Source organism: Lissotriton vulgaris, chromosome 4_1 (assembly GCF_964263255.1).
Source record: "Lissotriton vulgaris chromosome 4_1, aLisVul1.2, whole genome shotgun sequence".
In the NCBI taxonomy this organism is placed as follows: domain Eukaryota; kingdom Metazoa; phylum Chordata; class Amphibia; order Caudata; family Salamandridae; genus Lissotriton; species Lissotriton vulgaris.
The window spans coordinates 16,740,396-16,767,446 of NC_141691.1; the positions used below are offsets into that span (position 1 = coordinate 16,740,396).

At 43.7% G+C, this 27,051-nt stretch overlaps 1 protein-coding gene across 1 annotated transcript in view; it reads right to left on the reverse strand.

Moving 5' to 3' along the window:
* LOC147718232 (nicotinamide N-methyltransferase-like) overlaps window positions 1–22,725 on the reverse strand; it is a 35,827-nt gene extending 13,102 nt beyond the window's left edge. Inside the window, exons 1-2 of the mRNA XM_086918240.1 lie at window positions 22,568–22,725; window positions 14,967–15,174 (exon numbers count right to left, since the gene is read on the reverse strand). Coding sequence (XP_086774366.1) covers window positions 14,967–15,174; window positions 22,568–22,715 — 356 coding nt within the window. The 5' untranslated portion in view covers window positions 22,716–22,725. The remainder of the gene's footprint in view (window positions 1–14,966; window positions 15,175–22,567) is intronic.
* Window positions 22,726–27,051: the final 4,326 nt, after the last annotated feature.

Genomic DNA, 27,051 nt, shown 5'->3' on the forward strand with positions numbered 1-27,051 from the left:
CGTAATAAAAAGAAGTTGAGCACACGTGCCCGTACCCAGTTCCACTATCTATCTGTGTCCGTCTGTTCTTTATGTATGCAACATGCTGCCCCTGGGCCCTACCACATTACATTGTGCTCTGGACAGCGTATGCAACCAACTTACCTTTGACAGTGGGAGAAAACTTTGGCTATGTAAGTTTGTCTCAGTCATTGTACAAGTACGTACGTAGAGACTGGATCATTGGAGTACTGCAAGGAGAGTTTATAGTACATTTATAAGTCCATGGGGATTGAGGAATGATTGTATAAGTACATGTGTTTGCGCAGCCTAACTCCGACAACAAGCTTGTCTCTAATTGGCTGCCCTCCATGTGCCAAAAACTGAAATTTGGGCTTTGCATGGCCCTGTTTTGCTACAGCTGCAACACTCCACTGAATGTGCAATAAACATTCATCATATCCACACAGATGTGTCATGTGGACAATCTTTCATGTGTTGAAGTATGGATGAATGTAGGGTCAGTGATTCCCTGTACCTTCCATGCTGGCCATGTTGTGGGACTTGGCTCACAGAGTGACACATTGGCAATTGCGACCTGGGTGACGACAATACTACAACAAAAACATCTGCAGGCCAGTGTTGCCAGATTTTTTAAGTATTCTGTAGCCCAAAGCCACCCAAAAAGTAACCAAAAGTAGCCCAATATTTCTACTTTAAGGAAGGAGGGGCCGGGGCAGTGTCAGGCAGGCGGTGAATACATTGGAATTGATGTTGCAACAGGCTGCCAAGTAAATATGTGTCTAATATGGCGCTTTAACATACTACTTTGCTGGAGCACTGTCTACATATTTATAATCTGGCAACTTGCACAAACCAAAATTTTACCGCACAACCAAAAAATATAGTCCAATCGTGCGTAATCTAACCCAATGTGGCAACACTGCACTGCATCAGTTGATTCCTCACGACAGAGCCACGCCCATAGATCTAGAGTCATTCTTCACAGCCTCACGCAGGACTGGCATACGGCAGGGGCGTTGTGTTCAGAACTTACCTGCCGTTAGGGCAACGGCTTATCCAGTACAGTCCAGCGCCGTGAGGGGAATGGCTGACCGGCAGAGCTGAACTCTTCCACCGGGGTCACAGAACTACAACCCCCAGGTGCCCCGGCGGCCGAGTCGCATCCCTGATGCTACCTTCGCGCCTGGAGGTGCCTGAAAAGCAGGGAGCGCCGAGCGCTCAGGGGGGCGTTGTGTGCAGAACTTACCTGCCGTGAGGGCAACGGCTTATCCAGTACCGTCCAGCGCCGTGAGGGGAACGGCTGACCGGCAGAGCTGAACTCTTCCACCGGGGTCACAGAACTACAACCCTCAGGTGCCCCGGTGGCGGAGTCGCGTCCCTGACACTACCTTCACGCCTGGAGACGCCTGAAAAGCAGGGAGTGCCGAGCGCTCAGGGGGGCGTTGTGTGCAGAACTTACCTGCCGTGAGGGCAACGGATTACCCAGTACCATCCAGCGCTGTGAGGGGAACGGCTGACCGGCAGAGCTGAACTCTTCCACCGGGGTCACAGAACTACAACCCTCAGGTGCCCCGGTGGCGGAGTCGCGTCCCTGACACTACCTTCACGCCTGGAGACGCCTGAAAAGCAGGGGTCTGTCAGATGTCATCGCGCCTCAAGGAACCAGCGAGTACCGCGGGGAAAAAACTACATTTCCCAGAAGGCTTAGCGGCCGAAAGGCGGAGCATAAATAGATGCTACTTCCTGGAGCCGGTGTCGGATATTCCGGTTCGCGTTCCTTTGGCGTTCCTGTCGACCTTACGGTGAGGTGTGTTGTGAGCGGCTGGTTAACTTCAGCACCCAGTTGTGTGCTATTCCGGCGCTGCTTCGTCAGTCCTGTCCTCCGTTGGAGAGCCTTATCTTCGGCTATTGCGGAGGACGGTTTCGTGTTTTTGGGCATTGTTTCTTCCGTACTGTCCTCCGTTGGCGAGCCTTGTCATCGGCTATTGCGGAGGACAGACAGTGTGTTTTCCTGGTATTTGATACGCGTGTTTCCGTTGGCGAGCTCACCCCATTGCTCAGGCTCTTGCGGAGTACACGCTTTTCGGCTTCTTCCCGTTTCCTCCGCTGGCGAGCCTTCTTGCTACGGCTATTGCGGAGGAAACTGTGGTTTATTTTGAGTTATAAGACCCTCTGTTGGACAGCCTTCTTGCACCGGCTATTGCAGAGGGTCTGCATTACTTCATTCTTTGCAGGGACAAAGAGTTTACCTCACCTGACATCACTGGCCTTCAGGTAACCTTTGTCTCCATTGTTTGTGGGTGACGTAACCCTTATATTACTTTATGGGAGTAACTGTATACCTTCTACGCAATCCTTAGAACCTGGTCTACGTTTCTTCAGGGCTCTGGAGATAAAAGATTAGGGTACGTAGTGTTGTTCTTTCCCCCCATATAGGTATTTGCTATTGCAGGGTCATAGGGGGTGTTTTACTGTCATATTTTGTATTTACAGGGGAAGGCAGTTACAGGCTGATTTACGCAATCTCAGTATAGAGAGGCATCTTCTGAGGTCAGGCGGTCAGCTTTCTACATACAGGTATAGCAGGGTATAGCCTGATTGGTAGTGTGAATATAGTGTACTTTTATAGAATTGACACCAATCCCTTGTTTGTTTCTGTCTTCGCAGCTCTCCCTCCCTGCAGTCCCCATCCTTTCCTTCCTGTTTATTATTTTGCCCTCACCTGATCCTTCTCTAGCCCACGGCTATTACAGCATTCTGGGCTTGGATAGATCTGGAGGTGGCCTACTTGTACCACAAGCTGATCCTGAGGACGGAGAGGATAACAGGGTCACAGAACTACAACCCCCAGGTGCCCCGGCGGCCGAGTTGCATCCCTGATACTACCTTCATGCCTGGAGGCGCCTGAAAAGCAGGGAACACCTCTCGCAATGCAAGTAGCACCCGGGGCGAAGCCCGGGCAAAGGGCGGGCCCTCTGTGGCCCTCAGAGGCCTGAGGAGACTGGACTGGGCCAGGGACTTTATATTGACTTCTGGACCTCTAACGTGCTATGAGCATGTAAGACATTTTTTTCTCATTCATATTATGTTATCTTCGTTTGTTATGAGTGCTTAGACTTAAGGGTACTTGCGTGGAAGCTTAACATCATCACTGTTTATAATGTCTAAATCCAAATCTGACAAAGTGATGGCGGGACCTGCTACCTTAAACAATTTCCTGGTTAGGAAAGTAAATCAGATCAATAATGAGAGACGTGTATCTCTGGGGAAAGGCACTGTGACAGGGAAAACACTATCTGAAAATTCCCCTATTAGTCTGACCCAAGATTGTGTAATTAACACGAGTGATGTCATCTCTACTGATTCTCCAGCGCCCATTTTAGTGAATGTGGAGGTTCACTCTGACTCATTGGCGCTGTCAAGTTCAGATATTGGTGTGCTGAATGAGACCCAACCTGAAACCAGGCCCCTGAGAACTTGTAGAACACTGTCTCAAAGGGAGAATGGGAAACATAACACCTCTAAGTCTAAAAAAAAAGATAGAAAGGCAATTACCAGTCCTGCTATAACTACCCCTTTTGTATTCACGGGCACTAATGGTAATGGTAACGGTAATGGTGCAAACTTAAATCCTGATTTATTTGCTTCACTTATAAAAAACCTAGACGTTTCTTTAACAGCAAAAATGGAGGAGCTTATTAAACCATTAACCAATAAGATAGATAACCTAGTCAAGGAAGTGACTAGGCTGGGTGGTCTGTTATCGTCACAGAAGATTGTAACATCTAGTGGAAATGTACACTCTGGGGGGAATGGGCGAGAAATTGTTGAAGTTATTGATACACAAAATAAGGGAGGGGGAATATTGCTGTCACAGTGGCCTCAGGGTCTGAAACACATATACGACCGGATATCCCTGTGGCAACTGCCTCGCAGCAACAATTATCTACAAACCCCCAAAGCAGTAGAGCTCCCAGACCCCCGAGGTACAACCGCTATCTTAATTTACCACCAGATTGTGCTCCGTTTGTGGTAGTACTGACTATGTGCCCCCTTGTGGCACTCATCCCGCATCTCCCTTTGATGAATCTCAAACCTCGTTGAAAAATAAGACAGTGTTATGGCTTAACAAAAACTGTGGTTTTCCCATCTCATATTGTGATCAGATATAAACAGTTAGGCGTGTAAACTGGGTGGGGCCTTCTAAAAAGACTGGGTCCGGGGATTGTATAGTTGTAAATTTCAAACACCCCCAGCATGTGGCAACTGTCCTTTTGAGAGCTTCTGCACTGGCATATAATATGAACAGTGGGTTACTTGTATGCACATTTGTGCAAACCTCCACCACAACATAATATAACCAGGCAAGGGCTTGAACCTTATACTCCTGTGCAAGAGACTCCATTCCTTTATAACATCATTAATCCATGTGGGTCAGGTGGACCAAATGGAACTTATAACAGGAGCCCCAGCACTGGACACTATCAATATGGGTCGAACTTAAACACACAGAATAGGTATGAAGTGTTATCCGGCCTTGAGATGTGTGAGTGACGGGGGGCACCTGCAGCTCAGGATACTAGGGCTACAGGTGAATCTACATACTCAGATAACCCGGTGGGCAAAATGCCAGGATGTTTTGCTGTCTCTTGGAATATTGATGGTCTTGCGGCCAAAATGTCTGATGCAAATTGGGTAACTTACATTAAGCAATTTTCAATTATCTGTTTACAAGAGACCTGGGAGGTAGGCTGTAACCTCTTCTTAGAAGGGTATAAGGCCGTCTTTGTGCCAGCCTTGCCATCATTGCGGGGTAGGCCCAAGGGGGGCCTTGTAATTTTCGTTTCCATATTAATACCCTGTGAAGTACGAAGAATTGAAGCACATCATACAGGTGTAATGGGCTTAACTCTAACTGGAGGTAATGTCCTTGTGGGCCTGGTGAATTTTTACAATGCTGCTTATGATAGTGCAGGTAGGAATCACATTCCTATATTAAATTCTTTTGTCTCTAACTTTATAAAAAATGTGGGCCATAACCTCATGATTATGGGGATTTTAATCTGCATCCTTGTATTGATCCATTGCACAAGTGTTTACCAGAAATGACTAGTGAACGTGCGGACTGTCTCCATATGGAGCACACTAAGGAGGAGGAAATGTGCAATGACCTACTAAATGACTTTGACCTCTCTCTGGCTATGTCACTAAAGGACACGCTATATTGCTTTGATACCCCTACCTTTAAAGGGCATGGAAGGGGTACCTTTATAGACCATATACTTGTCTCGCGGACAATGCAAACTTTTTTAGATTCCTTTTGCATTGTTCCTAGAGAATCTAGCGACCATAACCCTCTGACAATCTGTCTAAAATGTCCATGGGTAAAAAAAGGTAATAAGATCATTAATCAAGGTAGATTGGGCACAACAGATGGGAGGAGGCGGTTAAAATGGTCTATGGTCTCTGCTGATATCTTTTATAAGAACATCTCTGAAGGGTGTGCAGAGGATATTAAAGTCTGTACTGATGTGGGGGGGTGAACCTAGGTTGGTTCTAGAGGCTTATCAAAATATTTCGGAGAAGGTGTCAGCACTTCTATCTGTCCCTAATAAAACCCAGGTCAATATAGGCCCGAGATGGTTTAGCCACGACTGTACTATAGCTGCTCGCAAACTGAGGCTTGCACTGTCAGCTTCCCAGAGGAATCGGGAGGTCGTAAAACTCTGTAGAAAGGACTACAAGGCTATTACTGCCGCCCGTAAGGAGTTTTTGAGGAAAGAGGCCTGGGAGGAACTGCTTTACCCCTCTACCCTGAATAGCAGCATCAAATTCTGGGCACTGGTTAAAAAACCTTTTTTGACCGAGGACCCTGGAGATATACTTGTCTGTTGCATAACTAAAGAGGAATGGGAAAGTCATTTTACAAGTCTGTACTATTCTGAGGGTTCTGGAACCGTGGTTGTTGCCCCCTATGATAGGGATAGCACTATTATTTTTGACAAAAGTGAGGTTTTGGCTGCCATAATGGGTCTCACTGCAAATAAAGCTCCAGGACCTGACGGAATACCACCGGATATTTACAAATCTGATCCAGCTTTCTGGGCTCCCATTCTGGTTGCTGTATTTAATGCTGCGGCCATAGTGGGTTGTCCGGGAACGTGGGGACTGTCAACTATAGTCCCTGTCTTAAAGAAGGGAGATAGGGGAAGTGCTCTTTGTTACCGACCAATATCCCAAATTGATTCAATGGTTAAGATTATGGGGAGAGTTATACTTCAACGCCTAACAAGCTGGTCGGATGAAAATAACACCATGTCGATTTCTCAACATGGCTTCTGTGAAGGGCGCTCTACTATAACTCAGTGTCTCAACCTGTTTCTTATTCTGAATAAATATACCGTCGTACAGAAAGGAGTAATTCACCTTGCCTTCATGGATCTGTCCTCAGCCTTCGACTGTGTTAACAGGGGGAGGCTGTGGCAGACCATGAAGGATAAAGGTATTGATAAGGGGACCGTGGAGTTCCTAGCGGATCTGCATAATGACACAAGAGCCAACGTGAGGTTTTCATCGACTGGGGAAACCACAGGAAGTTTTAGCATAAATAAAGGAGTACGTCAGGGGTGTATCTTGGCCCCTTTTCTTTTTAATTTTTATATAAATGATTTACAGGCTGAACTACAAGATGTTAAATCAGATTGTCCTAGAGCTGGTGCGAGGGGTATTCCTTTACTTTTATATGCCGACGATGCGGTCTTAATTTCACGAACAGAAATAGGTCTCCAGGCACTTTTGAATGCTTTTAATAATTTTATGTCTGATAGGGACCTTATGGTCAACAATTCTAAATCTTATATAATGCATGTTGGCCGTCAACCTAAAAAGAAGTTCAATTTTAAACTGAATGAAGTTTTGATCCCCATCACCTAGACGTTCTCATATTTGGGTGTTTTATTTGATACGAAGCTTAGTTGGGCCCCACAGTTGGCCAAGAAGAAGGGGGAAATGACTAGAGTAAATTCCTCCATCTTCAACTTTGCTTCCAAACTGGGGAAAAAGCCAAATGTGGCTATGATGAAATTACACAACGCTAAATCCATAGCCACCGCAGTATATGGAAGCGAGATATGGGGCTACACAAATGGCAAACAACTACAAATAGTTGAAAATAATTTCTTAAAGCGTCTGTTATGTATCCCAGGTAGCACACCGAATTTAGCTGTACATGAAGAGCTTGGTTGTCTGTATTTATCCGACATTGTTGGATTGAAACCACTGTTATGCTGGGTAAAATTATGGTTAAGTGATGAAATTCCTTTAACCCACCAAATAGTGGAAGATCTTGTATCGCTCGATCATGCAATGTGTGTACCTTGGCTTAAATATTTGAAGTCCCAATTTTTGAAGCTTGGCCGCCTGAACCTGTTTGACAATCGGAGGGATATAGTTAAGGGTGATGTTGCAGCAATTAAGAGAGGTTTTTTCATGGATATTAATGCCTTAAGAGATGAAGTTGAGCTCTCGAAACCCAATGTTAGAAAGTATATTATGCTGAGAACTTGTGATTCTATGGAAATGTACCTAACATGCTCCTTTAACACCCATGAGAAATTTTTGCTGACCCGGTTCAGGTTCAACATCTTTCATCATCTATTAATTAGACCTAAGTCGGACATTTTTAAGAAACCTGCAGCTCCCTGTGGCTGCGAAGGGAAGTCTCCACAGGATATGCTGCATTTTATATTTTTATGTGCATTTTATGAATATCCTCGTAGGCGGTATCTTGTTACTCTTTTAAAGAAATAAAATTTTAAGCAAATCAGGCCCGCCCTTATGTACTTACAGCTGCTGCACTCTGATAGTGTCCTCCAGGTGCTAGAATTTTTAAAACTAACTATGAGACTAAGAAAATGTTTAGATGAGTAACTGTGAACTAGCCTCAGCCCATTGCACTAATGCACTTTTTTTGTATGTGGGCACTACTTGCACTTTTTCTTGTACTGATTTTGTCTATGCACTCTTTTAAGTAACATATGTGTTGTATGTAATCTAGATTGACTTTGTAATTATTGTAATGTTTTTACTATGAATTGTTTAATGCTGTGTACTTTTATGGATTGCAATATATCCGAAATAAAGTCAATTTGATTTGATTTGATTTACAGCTGCAACACTCCACTGAATGTGCAATAAACATTCATATCCACACAGATGTGTCATGTGGACAATCTTTCATGTGTTGAATTATGGATGAATGTAGGGTCAGTGATTCCCTGTACCTTCCATGCTGGCCATGTTGTGGGACTTGGCTCACAGAGTGACACATTGGCAATTGCGACCTGGGTGACGACAATACTACAACAAAAACATCTGCAGGCCAGTGTTGCCAGATTTTTTAAGTATTCTGTAGCCCAAAGCCACCCACAAAGTAACCAAAAGTAGCCCAATATTTCTACTTTAAGGAAGGAGGGGGAGGGGCAGTGTCAGGCAGGCGGTAAATACATTGGAATTGATGTTGCAACAGGCTGCCAAGTAAATATGTGTCTAATAAGGCGCTTTAACATACTACTTTGCTGGAGCACTGTCTACATATTTATAATCTGGCAACTTGCACAAACCAAAATTTTACCGCACAACCAAAAAATATAGTCCAATCGTGCGTAATCTAACCCAATGAGGCAACACTGCACTGCATCAGTTGATTCCTCACCACAGAGCCACGCCCATAGATCTGGAGTCATTCTTTACAGCCTCACGCAGGACTGGCATACGGCAGGCCAGCCCACTCCGCTTATGCTTACAGGGAAAGACAACAATGCTACACAGCCCAGATTTTCAATGTAGTGATCTGCTGGTCACAGATCTAGTTGTCAGTATGCCACAGCCACACCCTAATGGCTGCTACATACCCACACCACACGCATCCAACACAGGCATCACAGGTTATGTGCCTCTACCAATGAAAAAGACCGGACGCACGTGCTGTTCGCCATTTTAGAGTTGCTTGCAACGCATGCTCTGCGGCCAGCAAGGTCACACCGCCATGGTGATGGTGCATCCTGGAGGTCTGGACACTTCATGGTTTGTGTGCCCTGCCATACTGCAGTGTAGGCCTCATCCATGGAACAGCAGGGGCCTACTACCACGTGCGTGGCCTCACTGGTCACTGAGTCAGTGGCACCGCAAGAACTGAGCAGGTGTGCAAACTGCGATGATGATGGGTGCACTAGTATGTCCTCCGCCATGGCAAAATCAAGATGCAGCACCAAATGCGCCTTGAGACCCTCACGGGTATGTAGCGCGCTTTATAAATGCAGTGATTGATTGATTGATTGAATGTAAGACTTGTTGGCTTGCTGAGCGGGGCTGCATGATGTGGAGGGTGCCCTGTATGCGAAAAGGTGAGCAAGAGGCCTGGGTGCCCACCGGCTGGCTAATACCTATGGGCGGTGGGAGTGCTTGGGGTGCAGCAGCCTGGATGCACAGCGATTTAGGTGTACAAAGTTGTATATACTCTGGCATTACTAATTCTGTACTACGTTTCAGATGAGGTAGCTTGAGGGCTCTACTAGGTCCCGGCACGTGGTTGGAGACACAGCTGAGCTGTGAGGGTTTTGTTCACAGTGTGGACACTGACTGTCCCTCCTCATCTCTTCATTTCTCTCCCTCTCCCTCACTCTCTTTCTCTCTCTCTCTCTCTTTCTTTTATTCTTTCTATTTCTTTCTCACTCTTCCTCTCTTTCTCTTTTCTTCTTTCTCACACTCTTTCACTCTCTCTTCCTCTCTCTCACTGTTTCTCTCTCTTCGTCTCTCTCACTATTTCTCTCTGTCTTCCTCTCACTTTCTTTGCTTCTCTTTTTCTCTCTCTTGCGCTCACTCTCACTGTTTCTCTCTTTTTCTCTGTCTTCTTACCACTCTTTCTTTTTCTCTCTCTCTTCCTCTCTCACTCATTGTTTCTCTTTTTCTCTCTCTCTTCTACTCTCTCTCCCTTTTTCTCTCTTTCTCTCTCTCTCTCTCTCTCTCTCTCTCTCTCTCTCTCTCTCTCTCTCACTCTTCCTCTGTTTCTCTCTTCCACTTTCTCACACTATTTTTCTCTTTCTCGCTCTTCCTCTCTCGCACTGTTTTTCTCTCTATTCATCTCTCTATCACTCTTTCTCGCTGTCTTCCTCCCACCCTTTCTTTATTTTTCTTTCAGTCTTCCTCTCACTCTCACTGTTTCTCTCTTTCTCTTTGTCTTCCTCTCACTCTTTCTTTCTTTTTCTCTCTGTCATCTGCTCAATCTTTCTTTCTCTGTCTCTCGCTTCCTCTCTCTTTGAAGGATGCATGATGCACAATCTTATCTTGCTTTTTATCTAACAGGCTGTGATTCAAAAATTGACCCCCCCTAACACGGACCTCCTGCCACCAAGTGTCACCAGAGATGGATACGCGTGGAACCTGTGATGAGAAGTGGCCATCCTGCCAATCAACACCTAGTCTAAATTGTGCACTCTGCTTTACTGCGAGTACGCAACGCCTGAGAAGGTTGCTTTGGCATGTGGTGGATCCTCTTACACACACGCCAGTGGCAGAAGGTGAGCAGAGAGGTTTCTTTCTGTAGCAGTGGGCAGTCACCTGTGGGTGGTGGAAGTAGATACTGTGCAGCGGCCTGGGCACACAGGAGTGCACAGAACCTCCGAGCAGTGGAAGTGGATGGGGTGCAGCAGCCTGAGTGCGAAACAAAGAGTTAGGCGTGTGCAGTTGTACTCTGCAATTACTGATTCTCTACTATCTTTCAGATGACTAATCTTGAGGGTGCTCTATGTTCTGGTACGTGGTTGGAGACACACCAGTGGGAGAAAGGTGAGCTGCAAAGATTTTCTCAAGTGTCAACACTCCCTCTCCTTCTCCATCTCTTCCTTTCTCTCTTTCTCTGTCTCTTCCTCTCTCTCTCTCATTCTTTATTTCTGTATGTTCCTCTCTCCCACTCTTCCTCTCTCTCTTCCTCTCTCTTACACTGTTTCTGTCTCTCTTTCTCCCACACGGTTTCTCTCTTCCTCTCTTCCTTGTATCTCACACTTTCTCTCTCTCACTCTTTCTTTGTCTTCCTCTCTCCCACTCTTTATTTCTCTCTCTTCCTCTCTCTTCCTCTTTTTTCTCTCTCTCTCGCTCTTGCTCTCTCTTCCTCTCTCTCATTCTTTCTTTCTCTCTTGCTCTCTCTCACTCTTTATTTCTCTTTCTTTCTTTCTCTCTCTCTCTCTCTTCCTCTCTCTCACACTGTTTTTCTCTTTCTCTTCCTCTCTTTCATACTGTTTCTCTCTTTCTCTCTTCCTTGTATCTCATTCTCTCCCTCTCTGACCCTTTCTCTCTTTCTCTGTCTCATTTCTCTCTCACTCTTTCTTTCTTTCTTTTTCTCTCTCTCTACCTCTCCCTCACTCTTTCTCTCTCTCCTTTGCTGGACGCATGATGCACCATCTTATATTCTTTTGGTCTTGCAGGCTGTGATTCACAAATGGTCTAGCGATGACACGGTATGGCTGTACATAGTATTATTTGTTGTTCTGTTTTAATAAAATGGTTTATATGTAAATTCAAATTGAAAAACGAGAGAGGGACCCTGCATCTAAGGATTAATAAAGAAAGGGGGAACAACCCGCCAGGGCGAGAATACTAGAGAATACTATAAGATTATAATATGGGCCAGGCATCAATATTCAGAGGACCTAAGTGATACGGTCTGTTCAAATCCTTGAAAACAGGAAGGTAACATCGATCGGCACAAACTTCAGGCAGAATTAGGAAAAAAAGGGCAAAGAGCCTAAGACAACCTAAAAGTCCGCAGTAGAAAAAGACCACGATGGAAGCAGCAGAAAGGCTCCTTCTCCCTTTGGCGGTAGGATTCACCGGTGAATATTGATGCCTGGCCCATATTATAATCTTTACATCTATCTGGGTAGTCTCTACCAGGCCCTTCTGGAACCCTTTTTAAAGACATTTGGCTGGCTTATTGTGCCCCCCTGACCCACAGTGGTACCTCAGCTCCCTTCCTGAACCTCGCCTGGATCTTTTACAGGCCTCTGAATTGGTGCTGCTCCGAATCTCAACGATCCAGTGAGCGCATGCACCTATTGGATTCCGTTTATACTTACTGTTGCCAGTTACCTGCTATTCCCCTGAAATATCTCAGTGGCCCCATTCTTGAGGGCCCCTAGAATACCTACTCTCAGCCCTTGCTGCTCCTCAGGACCTTGTGCCAGACGTCATTTATTGAGTCTGCCTGTTTTCTACTCCAAGTGCGCCCTGATGAAGGAAGCCTGTATTGGCTCTAGTCCGAAACGCGCGTCGGCGCTGTTGTGTGTGGTGATATGTATGTGAATGTCTGTGTATGTCTTTGATTGTACAGAAGGTGTGTTTGATTGTATGAGTTCATGTACTTTGTGCCTGTTTTTGAAATATCTTTGCGTGCCCTAGTTTTTACATTATAATTCTGTATATGACTACTATATGTTTTTCAGATACTATCTCACTGTCTTAATGAAATTATTTTTCTATGAAATCAATGTACATTTATATATATATAAAAACAGAAATTAAAAAGCTTTTTTTGAATAAGTAAATCTTCTTTGTGGTTGTGTGGGCTATCCGAATGTCTGACTAGAACTTTGTTCTTTTTGGTATTTAGGGAACACCCATTTTCATGTTCTTCCCTCTTATATGTAAATTCATACATGACTAAGATTCTTATTTGTCCAACCTCACAAGCATCTTCTTATTAATAATTGTATGACATTACCCATTTTTTTATGTTCCAGATTCCCTAACGTGGCTGTCACATTTTTGTGTGGGGGTGGGGTTGAGTGGGGATGGCGGACAATGAGCTCCTGATGGGGGATGTCGGAGCAGTGTTTGGTGACTGACCTGCATGATCGTTGCCTCCATTGCATCTCTTCTCAGAGACTTATGAGCTGGTTGGCTCATAGATGAAGGGCTCCGAGCCGACTGCTTGGCTCATAGAGGGAGAACCACGGCCCATCAGTTCACAGAGGGAGAGTTAAGGGCCCGTTCGCAGAGGAGCACATGGGGGCTGACTGGTATAGGGAACGGTGAGGGACGTCGGCTTCCAACGGAATATCTGCCGAAGAGTGATGTGGGGAAAGGGAGCGTGAAGGGGGTATCTCACAGAGAGAGCTGCACTATATTTCCAGTCTCGGCTTCAGAGATACAACTGCGGGCCCAAGATGTCACACCTGAAGAGCTCCAAGCCGACAAGTGCTTCGCAGAGAGAGACTTGCGGGTCCAAGACGGTTGTTGGGAGTATGCTGGTGATTCAGGAAGAGGGTGCGTTACCTGCTGATGTTGGGAGACCCAGCGTGAAAGGGGTAACTCGCATCGACAGAGCTCAGGTATGTTTTCAGAGATGCCTCAGGCAGATGTCAGCTGACGGATAAGCATGAGCGTGAAATCCGTCACGCTCGCGGATTTTGCGGATTTTTGGGAAATCCGCAATCCGCGAATTTTGCGGATTTCCCGCAAAATCTGCAAAAAAAAATCCGCGAACGTAACGGGTTCAAAAGTTGAACCCACACTCATTTAACTATTTTACAATGGCGCCAGCAAGCTGCCAGCGCCGTTGTAAAATAGTTACAAAGTTAGCTTGCACAGGAACCACTAGATAAAACGAAGCAGGTGCTTCCTGTGCAAGCTAACTTTGTAACTATTTTACAACGGCGCGGGCAGCTTGCTGGCGCCATTGTAAAATAGTTGCAGGGCAGCACAGCCTTACAGGTCACTCAAGGGACCCCTGTGCCCTTCAGGGCGATTGCATAGTAACACACACATGGTCGCTCGAACTAGTTAATGCTCAAATTCAGTGACTCATTCATTAGCCCAAAAACAATCATGAGCGTCTTCGAGGCTGGACAGGTTTGCCTTTTCCCAAATCTACCGTGGAATATCAGCTGTGATGCTGGGTAGAGGCCTTTGCATCCTTGACTTTCATGAGCGCAATCCCCGTGCTGTTCCTGTGACCAGGAGCTTCTTTAACGTGTTCGCACGGGTTGCTGCACGTTCGCACGCGGTTTGTACAATTTCGCAATTTGCAAAATTGTACAAAACGCGTGCAAACTTGCAGAAACCCGTGCGAACATACAAAAAAAAAATCTGCGCAGATTCGCGGATTTTGCGGATTTTGGCAATCCGCAAATCCGCAAATTCGCGGAATGCCAATCCGCAAAATCCGCTCATGCTTACTGACGGACTGAATCACAAAATGGCTTTCTAATGCTCGTATAGTGTTACTTATGAACAGTTCCGACCCAGGCTCGGAGAGGGACAACTGCTAATGCATATTCAGTTGTCCCTCAAACGCTTTAGAATTGTTCACTTAGGGCCCTGTTTATCATGGTGCTGTGTCTCCCTTGCACCACGCCAGGGAGAGCAGGGGTGATGCAAAACCTAGAGTGACATTTACCAAGCCACGCAAGGCCCTCTTGCATAGATCTGCGTGGCTTGGTAAATGTGGTAACACAAGGCAGAGCAAGTCACTGCCTTGCATTGCTTGGTCCTGGGCAGGGGCTCTAATGAGTAAATGATGTGTGTTACCATGCATTCACCTACAGATTTTAGCACATTCCCAGAATTACCATTAGGGATAGGCCTGTGAATATGTCAAAATGCTCTCTCCCTTTCATGCAGCACAGCAAGGCGGCTTGCTGTATTGCTGAATGTATGATACATATGCAAGCACTTTCCCCACATGGGGAGGTGGAAAACCTAAAAAAACTGAATGACAAGTACAATGGAATGCCTGAAAAGCTGAACCTTACTTGGATTTCCAAGCATGCTATTACTCATGTTTTTGACTGGTAGTTAAGTGTAGAGATGCATGCAGTTGGAGGTGTAGAAGTTAGTCCAGGCTTTTATATTTACATATATTATTTGACCCACTATTTATAATAAACCAATCTGTACATAATACATACCTGTTGCCTTGAAGCTCACAGGTCAACTTGGCAGCATGACTGTAATCAATGGCCCCAGGAGCATTTGTCCTCCATTTTTCTATCTCTGAGATGCATTTATCAGTCGAGCCACCAATAATGATCTCCTTGAAATACTCACTGGCTAGAAAGAGGTACTGGAATAGAGGAGCAATGGATAACTGGATCAGAGTCTTTCCTTTCACACTACCTGCTCGAAAAAAAATGTTCATAATTAGAATTAGTATCAACTTAGGAAAACAGTCAATATAAACACCCTATGAGCACTCCATGTTCACCTATCTTTTCAATCATGCATACGACCCTTGCATTGATGCAACAGTCACAAGTTTCAGGTTAATATTAAAATAAAGAGGTGGGAACAACATTCTATATAAAAAACGCAAATATCACAAAAATGCCTGTGAAATGTCTAGGGAAGGTGGGACCTGAAGCTGAGAACAGTGCTGCTGTTTGCTGAAGCTCCTGAGTGGCCCCCTCTCAAAGCCACTAGCGGGGACATTTTTTAAGACTACCAGGGGCAACCAAAGAACTGGAGACAGTCCATGGTGCTGCAAGGGTAATTTTTTAAATGTATGTATTTCTTGTTTTGTCTGATCCAGGTGCATGGAGATCTCATATTTCAACATGGCTCAAGAGTTTTGCTTTGAAGTCAGGTTTTCCAGAAATGTCAAAGCTCGGCTTCAAAAAGTTTTTTAATGAAAGGATTAAAATGAACCGACTCATTATGGATAATGAGGCTTTAGAGGCCAAAAAACATGCTTGGTCCATGATTAATTTTAATCAGTCTTTGCAACCACGGAGGCCCTAGCTAGTCACCATCAGGGTTAAACTTACTCCCACATATAAACTCCTGCGCCGATAAATGCACCAAGCACCACTGTTTTTAATTCAAACAGCACGCCCGTTGGCAGCACCTTATCACTGCAAATCCAAATTTTGTGAATATAGTGCAAAACATGGCTTAGTTGACCTCTCCCAACTTTTCTGAAACCAAACTTAAATCTCATTGTTTTTCTGTTCTTTTTCCCTGTTTTCTTCCCCAACAGGCGAATATATTGTTTAACCAGGAAATTCATTTGGTAAGTCCTGAAAATGTTCCCCTTGTAACTAGAGCACTGTGCTACTCTGGGAAACACTGATAACATTGATTCTAACAGTGCCCAGATCGCTCACTCTTTTTGCCTGAAGAACCTTTCTTTCCTACTACCTTTCCTTTCAATTTTTGCTTACCTCTCCGGTACGGTGCAGGACTGTGCCTTACTGCAATAAATTGTGTGTTGCCAAATGTATCTAAACTCTTAAACACTTGATCTGATTTATAATAAATTCCCTGTCCGGCTGGGCAAGGAACATATATAGCAGCCTATTGTGGTCTATATAGCATCAATTTGTAATTTTGCTCAGCTTAGGACCTTTGTTTCTTTAATTAACTGATACCCATGGTCCATAGCTACCAATTGGGTCCCCCTGTGTTTATTCAAAAAAATGGGGCCCCTAGCAGGACACCTGTCCCCCTTGGGCCTCTGCTATGGCCCAAAGGGGGCACAAGTGGTACCCCCCAAACATTCATGATGCCTGGCACATGATCATGCATAGATGTTTAAAAACATGCCTTTTTCAATTAAGGATTGTGCTGTGACCTTTATCTGGGTCGCACAACAAGCCACAATTGAAAAAAGGCATGTTTCCAACCGCCTTCACGATGGTTGGATAGCATTATGGTGGGTGAATCCGCTGACTACATGTTGGGCGGTCTTCATCTTGATATGATGGCAGTCATCGTAATGATGGCCTATGTTTGAACTTACACTGGAATTCCAAATTTTGCACAGGTTACGCAGTCAGCAGAATACTCAAAACTCAAAAACACATTCCTGTCTGGAGTTCATGGTACTGAATTAATTCTTGCACCATGAGAGTAGTGTTCATGCATTTCATCTATCACTGATTTGTATACTTTAGTGTGTGTCTTTGTTTGAAATGTGTAGCTGCTAAGCTACTTACTTCACATATGTGTTTGCAAACTTGAAAGATTTGTGTAGGTGTGGACTGGTTATACTGTAAATGAAGAAAGAGGCCATTTAGAAGCCAAATTCATGATTGTGTCAATATCTCTCTGCAAAACAGGCCAGCAACACCCTTGTACCTCACATCTCTCAGGAGATTTGGTGCAACAAAGAATGAACTTCACACTGCCCGGTGACCTAGGGAGATAAGTGTTAAACCTTAGAATGCGCCTTTCCATTGGAGGTGTAATGATGACAATTTTTGTAATTTCTCCTTGTTTTTTCTTCAGGCATAGAGGGGATTAAAGCCTCAGTGGATTAATGATGTGCCCCTTACTTATCCTCCTTACAAATCAGGCACCTTTGTACCATGGTACAATGGTACCTGTGCTGGCTCCAGGCAGCCACATCTGTGCTTGACACACAAGCTTAGACATTAGAACTGACAAGTTGTTGTATTTTCTTTCTGAGATTCCAGAGAACATGGACAATCTGTGGTTGGAAGTTTGCACATTACGTAATCACTCATGTATAATGCATTAATGCAACCAGCAGATTTCATTTTAAACCTAAAAATATCAAAAGTTGTCATTTGATACGAGGGAGTTCAATGTCATTATTGAACACTTGGTTTTGTTTCAGCATCACTAGAACACCTTTGGTTGTATTTATATGTCACTGGGGAACATCTAGTTTTATTTCATCATCACTAGTTAACCCTTGGGTTCATTTCAGTGTCACCAGTAAACCTTCAGTTGAAGAAACAACCTCATTAGACAGAGAGCTCACTCCATGTAGATGTCATGCAATGAATGATGTGCGGAAACATATGAAACTGATCAAGGATTGGCCAGCCCTTCAGACTGAAAAAGCCGTCATTTGTCTGTGAGTGCTGAACGTCTCTGAGAGACATTTATGTTTAACTGCCCAGGTCACAGTTACTACTGCACGACCTGCAGTTCAGGTCTTTGCAGGATTTCCTTAGAATCAGTGCTGATAAATACAGGTTATCACCAGTACAAATATAGCAGGTTGAGTAGACCTATCTATTTATGTTTTGATGCTGGAGGTGAATGTGTTGCCTACAGTTCTTTCACTGCACCCTGCACTGGATTTTATTCCCATAATCTTTTCTCACTGTGTCATCAGTTTATTGTGTGCTATGTCTTTCTGAAACCTTTCCTGTTTCCGTTTTATTTTCAAGCGCTTTCTTGGATAGTGCCTCGAGATTCTAAAACTCCTCGCACCCTGAAATCAAACTGAACCTCCACCTCTATCATTTAAAAAGGAAGTCAAAGAGCTGCTAATGAACATGTTCTTGCTCCAAGGATCTTGCATCTTAGAAGCCTTACACATTGGCCTGCATCTGCTATACCCATGTATATTATTATTATTATTATTAATATGTTTCTTATATAGCGCCTGAATCAACCCCCGAAGGGGTATCTCCGCGCTTGCCTTGGGAACCCGTCCTGTGAGATAGCCCCTACAGGGCATCCCCAAGGTGAAAGCCAGGCATCCCGCCGCGGGGGGGGGGGGCGTTGTGGAATTAAGCAAGCTTAATGCGCAGAGTTGAAGAGTGTGAACCCATGATTAGGTCAGGCACCGAAGCGAGAATTATCGAGTCCGTGGACATTTGAGCTCAAGACCCTGCTGCGTCGGAAATTGAAGCCTGGTCCCGGGTCTGACCTCTGCTTCAGGGTCTGCCTGCTCTAACCAGTGAGCCACATGTCTCCACTCCTGGACTCCTGTTATCTTCCATGTCATGTGGATACTTGGTCCCATTAGTGGCCTCCTGTCTTCTTTTGGGACCCAGCACACCTTGTTTAGCTTGTGATTTTGTTGTTTATTTTACTGCTTCTTCCTTCCTGACATCTCATAAAGTGCTCTGATACCATCTTGGGTCATTTGTGTACTGTATAAAACATTATAAATAACATAAATAAGTGAATGTTTCACCCTATAGCGTACAATATATTGCATCACATCAGACCTTTCAGTACATCATCATAACCATCAAGCATTTCTTAAAGTGCACAGCTAGCCGGAAATGGCTTGCCCATGCTAACAGGACAGGTGTAGGAATGTGCTGCTTTAAATGAAGAGATGTGTTTTCAACGGCTTCCTAAGACGAAGCAAGTTGTTGTTTAATCTCAGAGGAATAGGCAGGAGGTTCCAAAGCTTGGGAATCAAATAGGCAAATTAATGACCCCACCACTGGCTCTCATACATCTGGGGATGGCTAGAAGGAAGAGGTTGTTTGATCTCAGCTCTCGGTGAGGACTTTATGGAGCTATGTGGTGACAAAGGGGTGTGAGCCAGGCAAATGTCTAATCCTATGGGCAATGCAAAGGGTTTTGAATTCTATTCTGGTAATAGGAAGCCAATAGAGATGGGCTGGACCCAACTGTGCTGATTATATCTTGGACTGGTTATCTTGCAGCTGATTTAAACCTGAGCCCGTTTGTATGCTATCTCGTTGAATGAATGTCCTATCTGGCGAACCACTAATTACAAAGGATTATTTGCCGATGTATATCTTTTGTTGAGATATATATACACGGGGCCGTCTGAAGCACGAAGTTATGATCTCTGTGAGACCAACAAAAGTCGCTTGCTGAAACTAACCTCCCTAGCCGGTAAGCGCCTGACCGAATGCTGTCTGTGGCGGCCTCTTGAATGAGCTGTGTTCTCTCTTCCTCATCGAACCCTGTGGAAATGATCCTACTCTTGCCCTATTGTCAAGAGGTTCCTATTGGATCAGTGTGTTTTCGACTTCATCTTTGTCTGACTAGTGATTACTCAGCTGCGATTTTCGGATCCAGGAACCGGTGGCAGAGGTAAAATTATGACTCAAGTTGAACCAGGGCTGGGCTGGTTAGTTCCTTAGGGTGCAATTTTTAGAGGTGTAGGTCTCACTTTCCTAAGAGAAATTTTTAATTCTTTGTTTTACCGTGAAGTATGAATAAACTTCGCTGGGGGTTGCCACTTGACCACTCTAATATGGATGAACAGCAGGGTGTTTTTAGTAACTGGGATGAATGTGATGTCTGATATTTCTTGCATCTAGGGATTCCAATGTGTGCATTTGTTGGGTGCTTTCCGCTCCTCAATCCATTATCCTTTTTTGCAGCATTGGGGCTCACCGTGAATGAGGCGATGTTTCAAAATAAAATACTACATATGGAGTCCATCAAACTTAGAACCTTATATGCTATCTAATGAAATTTACGTAATTGATATCTGAAATTGTGAATCTTATGAAAAGTATTAGGCTCCATTTACATTATTGGTATTCTGAATATAAATTTGAAAAACCTGAACTGTCTATTAGGTTGTTGATTCTAAATCTAGCTTTTGTTTATAACAGATTGGCCACGGGTGTATCACTTATGTGCTGTGTTTCCCCCGCTCCTTCGACGTGAAAGCCCTGATGAAGGTGCGGCCGTAGATCTGGGCCCTGCACCAAAACGCGCGTTGGCGTTACATGTTTTGTGGATCCTGCCTCACCGATCTGGACTCTCTGGCAGTGTGTCATGAAGACTCCGCAGGATCCAATTTTTGTGTCACTCTGGGGATTACGTTGAGGAATTTGTATTTAGTGTTTGGTGCATTAGTGGATGTTTGTGTGTGACTAAATGAGAAGATAGTGTATGTATGTTGCGAGGTTGATGTGGGGTTTTTCTTATTGTGTATATTAATTGAAGTATGTTTTATTAGCCTATCAATTTATATATCATGTTATTTAATGTGTTGGATAAAATGTGTGCAAACAAAATATGAAAAAAAGAAAATAAAGATTTTGCACCTGTATACTTGAAATTTATTTCACCCTGTGACCCTCTTGCCGCCCCTTGGTGAGTCCCATGTTGTGTATTGAAATTATTGGACTCCTTATGAGCCATTGTTTGATCCGTTTGGGTGGACCTTTTTCCTTGCAGTAGTGTAATTTTCCCGTGACGTCTGCCTTTATCCGTTGCAGGGGGCCCCTTTTGTATTGGTTTATATCCTGGACATGCCCAGCAGGGCCCAAACCACTGCATTCTGTGTGACCTGCAACTTTCTGATAAAATAAAAGGGGCTTCCTGCATAGAGGGTGTTGCCATAGTCGAGGTGGGACGGGACCATTCCTTTGACCACCGTCCTCAGACATTTCATAGGGAACCACTGGAGCATGTTCCTAAGTGATCTTAGGAGGCCAAAGTGGAACCTGTGAATTTCTTTGCCGAAGATCTCATATTTAAGTCTTCATCCAGAATAACTCTAAGGGTCTTTACTTCATGTCTGGAGGGGAGGGGGCATTTCCCCAAACACAGGGGCCAGAGGATTATATCCCACAGCAAGAGATTTTTTCCAACCACTATAATATTTATTTTCCCCTAATTATGCTTATGACAACGTATTCCCATCCAGGTGGTCACCTGCTCAAGACAAGCAGTGGGTTATTCGAAGGTGGAGTCAATGTTTGGTAAGCAGAGACTATCTGAGTGTCATCTACATATAACACCATAGTGAAATCAGAGGCTGAAAAAGGCCGGACACTGCACACTCAAGTTGATGTGTCTCCGATAGGAAGGGTCCTTCACTGACTTGGAAGCTTCTGTTAGCAAGAAAGGTTAGCCATATTAGTTCATAATTCTTTGATCCTCTCATAGAAAGTTGAGTGGGAAACTATGTCAAAAGCTGCGCTAAAGTCCAAAAGAATAAGAACAGCTGACCCACCCTGTTCCAGAGTTTTTTTTAGGTCCTCTGTAGCCAGTATGAAAGCTGCCTTTGCAGTGTACCCAGACTGAAAACCACCATGACAGGATTCAAAGAAGGTTTCTTTGACAGTGAGCATCCGACTGCATGTTTCCATGCATCGGGAACACATCCACTCTCCATGGAAAGATCGTATAGGACTGCTAGAGCAGATATAATGACCTCCTCTCCCCTGCAACAGGATCTCCAAGGGAGCAGAATCCAACGGTGAATCCAACTTAACTATTCTTCCTGTCATTATAGTTTCTTTCTTGCACAGCTGGTTTTCCAACTGTAACCTTGCTCTGGGCTTTGAAGAGGTGGTAGACAAATCAGCATGATCTTTCCCGAAAAATGATTGGCCAGCTGCTGAGTCCATTCCTTAAAGGAAGACCAGACCCGGCAATCTTCATTTTTAGAAAATATTTGACAATGGTATATATTGCTTTAGAAGGATGCACTGACTGGCTGATGCTGTGGTGAAGTCTTTTATCTTGGCTCTGTGGATCGGGTAGTGATACTTCTTAGGAGCTCCTCTTCCTGAGTCCAATCCCAAATTGCCCATTTTTTTATTTCAAAAGATTGCTGTAATTGATACATTGAATATACTTATCTTCATGTAACCAGAACTGAGAAAGAGCTAAACTTCACCAATCTCAGAGATTTCCTCCAGTATTGCACAGGATTCAATGAGTATCATGTTTTTACAACAGAAATGTTTCTCCAATTCTTATGACTGCATTTTATAATTATCCAGACTATGTACTCCCCCTTCCAACAACCCGTAGAAACTGAAACAACAAGAGGGATGTAATGGATCAAATGGCCACTTACCCGAAGAGTAGGCTCTGTTCAAAAGGTCAAATATCCTCTTAATAGAATCTTCATGAAACTCAGACTCCTGTAGGAAGAACGTCTCCAGCAGTTTCTTTGGATCCAAGTGGGCCTCATGGAGCTCGTTCAGGTTAGAAAAAGATTCCATTCTGAATGATAGAAAGTGACAAACTACTTCCAGGACCCGTGCACCTGGATTTATACTAAATATTTTAAATTGTAGATTATCAAAGAATAAATGTAAATAAGTTGTAATATTTATGTGCCCTTGGCTAGTTGACATTTAGCAGCTGACTGAAGCTTTTAAACTGTTCATCTTATTTACCAAACATCATTTTGTGAATAATAAAAGAGACAGTGAGCCAAACAGAAAGAAATGGCCCATTACCTCAGTGGGAGCAGGTAAAGCAGTGAAGTTTCATGGTTACTGTTATAGCACTTTCCATAAACCTCTGTCAACAAAAAGGGAGACATGTGGGAGCAGGGGACCAGAGGAAATGGAACAGTCAAAACAACTGAAAAGGGATAATTCACCAATTGTTAAAATATAACTAAGTTTCTCCTTAGATTTGCACCTCCTTTCTTGGTGGGATTCCACTGCACTTCTATTCTTTCCTATTCTAGAAATTCTCATGATTTTCTGACAACCAGTATAGTGCCTAAACTCTTTTAAGGCTGTCATATATCTGAAGGAAGAGCACATCAACTCTATTGTCATGGTCTGTATCTTCCTGTCTTAAGGGCTCTATCTCTAAGTCCCAATATGCTGAATGCTCTGTAAGGGATTCAAGTGTGGAGACAAATTTGTCCATGTTGTCTAATTTATTATGGAGGACACGTATGTGGCCGTGGATTGATTTTGTGTCCGCTATGAGGATGGTCATCTCCATGTCTGGATATCTAGTCTTTACCCACCGTGGTAATTTCTTTTAGAATTGAATTGATTGTTACTACTTGCTGCCCTTGAGTCTGTGTCATGATTATTCTACATGGCACCACCTTTGTGAAGAGCAGCTGCCGGGAAGATTTGACAGAGGCCATGGCAGAGTGAGGTGAAGCTGCAAACTGTATTGGTCTTCTCGAGGCCTCCTTTTAATCACCTGCAGGGCTGTTTAAACTGGTATTATGTGTGGCTCATACCAAGTTGATCTGTCTATTAGACATATACCTTGCAGAGGGGTGTTAGGCAGATATGCAATGGTGTTCACCAGGTTGGCCTGTGAAACTGTCATATTTGTCCCTAGGGGTCAAATTGAGCGTTGTGGATGTGGTACCAGATTTGGGAAGGCTGTATATTTTTGGAACTCCAGACATGCAAAAGGAGACAGACCACACACTTCTTAGACCACCCATAGTCCATAGTTGACCCTCAGTTAGGTTAATGTCTGGTAGGGCCCATTGGGCCTTTTTACCTGGAAAGCCATCTGGGGGTGATCGATCAGGCCATTTCTGGTACTGGTGACTGTTCAGTGGTTGTTCATGGCGTCAAAGTCAAAAAGTCAAAAGATTTTATTTGTGTTGGTACTCAACCGAGGACCACAAATATAACATAAGATAAAAGGTAAACTTTACATAAAATAGGTACACAATAATCAATATAAAACTAACATGGATTTAAAAAATTTGTACAAATTATAACATACATATTCATTTGGGGGATTTATGGCCATTGTAAGAAAATCTTTTTCCTTGATTAGCCTGCAAGATCTGTAAATCGGTGAAATATACCGGGCGCGAGCTGCTACCACCTTAGAGTTAGGACAAATGAACATTAAGTGCTCCACAGTCTGCTCACCCCCTAGACATAACATGCATAAGTTGGAGCGATCTCCGGGTAACCATTTTGTTCTATAGACTTGAACAGGTAAAATCCCAGCTCGGTACATGAAAATTACCCTCCTTGCACTATGAGAGAGACAGAAAGAGATATATGGCTGTATATGTTTATACTCAATTACTGTTGTAAATGGCTTGAATGTTTTTAGCCTATAGCTATGAGCATAGTCCAAATCATAACTTAACCTTGGTGTAAAAGATTTAAGGAATAATTTCAATTGTGAAGTGGACCAAGTCTGTAGGATTTCACTCGAAATTTCAGCCATTTGGAACGCCGCAGACATGTTCACTAAGAAAGTATGTTTAACGATATCTGTGCCAAAAGTCTCTTTTTGTAACAAAAACCGAAGAGTTCCCTCCGTAGCATGAAGTAGCTGGTAGGCCCATCTAATTATGTTCGCCACGGCCGTGGCAAAAGCACTAGTGATTCCAAATTCCAGACGTAGGACCTGAACTGGAGTGGCAGTTGGGACCTTCATTATTTTTTTCAGGATTTTACCCTCCTGACGGTCCATGAAGCCCCATTGTTGGATTGGAATACATTCCGTAGCGTAAGACAAGACCGCTGGTATTTTAGCTTTGTAAATTTTGATTAGAGAGGAAAAATGTCTGCTCCCCGTGGCGTTATATAATCTCGTTAGAGCACCTGCGTGTATTTCAGATTTATTCATTAGCTTATCGATGTGTTGTGTATTTGTTAGATTCTTGGTGAGAATCCTGCCCAGGTAGATATATTCTTTCTCTTCGTCGATTTTTTCCTCACCTAGCTTCCAAATATATTTGGCACTTTTCTTCCTCCCAGAAAAGGCTACAACTTTGGTTTTTTTTACATTCGGTATTAAATAATTATCATTTGAATATTTAAACAGAATATCCAGAGTTTTTTGGAGGCCGTATGGAGTAAGATCGAAGAGGACTATATCGTCCGCATAGAGCAACTGGTGAACTCTTTGTTGGTTAATTTTTGGGGGCAGACTTGAGCCCTTTTGCAGTTGTATTGGCAAATCGCTGAGATATAGCGAAAACAACATGGGTGCAAGTAGACAACCCTGTTTAAGTCCGTTTTCGGTGTCTATTGTTTTCGTTAGTCCTTTTTGGCCCCCCATTTGAACACGGCACCATGTCGTTGTATGGAGACTTATTATTGCCTGTAGCAAATGCTCGTTAATTCCCAGACTCCTCAATTTTTTCCATAGAGTAGGACGATCCACACGGTCAAATGCGGTTGAATAATCTATAAAAGCCATGTAGACCGTCTGTTTTCTTGTTGTGACGTATTTGTCCAGAAAGAACTGGATTATTGCAATATTGTCCGTGACAGAGTGTTTGGGTCTGAAACCTGCCTGGAACATAGGGATCAGACCCATCGAAAAGGCCCAGTTTTTTAATTGCAATAATATCTCTGCCGCGAAGATTTTTCCGGTGGCGTCCATCAGGGCTATCTGGCGGTAGTTGCCTGCTACCTTTTTACAACCTTTTTTGTGGATAGGAATTATAGTGCTCCCTTGCCATGACTTGGGAACCTGGCCAGTGGAAAAAATATGGTTGAAAAGTGGAGTTAGAAAAAGGCTCCATTCCCTGGAATTTATTTGTAGGGCCTTTATAGGGATTTGGTCTGGACCAAAGGCTCCTGAGCTTCTTGCCCTCCGAATATGTGTTTCAACCATTATAGTTGTAGTTTTCGGGATTGTTTTTTCCATAGATTTTTCCTTTACCTTATCTGGACTGTTTGTCAGTAATTTGTCTTCGTTTTTTTTGTACAGTTCTGTCAGGTAAATTTCCCACTCTTTCGGAGGAACAGGTACTGCGTGTAATTTCTTTTTTGTCCCAGATATCTTGGCTATTATAGACCAATACGTTCTTTGGTTTGGTTCTTTGGCAGCGTTTTGTAATTCAACCCAGTTTCGGTCTTCAAAGGATTTTCTCTCGCTTATTTTTTCTCTCTTGAGTTGGTTTTTCAATTTATTTATTTCTTTCTTTTTAGTAGGAGAGAAATGTAAGTATTGCGCGCGTATCAATTTGTTTAGGGTTTTCTTTGTCAATGAATTCCCTGTTTTGTTGTTATTTTTTCTTTTTGGAATTGTATCAGTTCTTTGAAGATTCCTTTCGGTTATTACCTCCTTGAGCTCGATGAGCATGGTCTCGAAGTTTTCAATAGGGTCTTCTGAGTATTGATTCCTTAAAAACTGTTGTTGGTCGACCAAGTTTGTTATTTTACTCAACGAGGTGGGGTTCCAGAAGATTCGTCTCTGGTCGCTGCTTACCAAAGTTTCCTTTCTATCAAGGGTCATCAAGCCTTCTTCTTCAGACAGAGCCGACCAATTGGTAACTAGTTGCAGGACGGCATGATCGCTCTCTGGGGTAAAATTGGAACACAGATGGGACATTGTTTCAAGCTGGTCTTTACCACAGATGATATAGTCTATTATAGATGGTCTCCCATTTCCTTGTCTTGTATACCCTGCCGGGATATCGCCTTCCACATTCCCGTTAAGAATTGTTCCGTTTATGGCAAGCAATACAGATAACAGTGTTTTCCCTCTTTTATTGGATCGAATATCGTTGGGGAATTGGGGGATTACGTGTTCCAGGCGTTCTTCTTCCAGGATTTTTCCCCATTTTTTTATTTCTGTATTAGAAATTTTCCC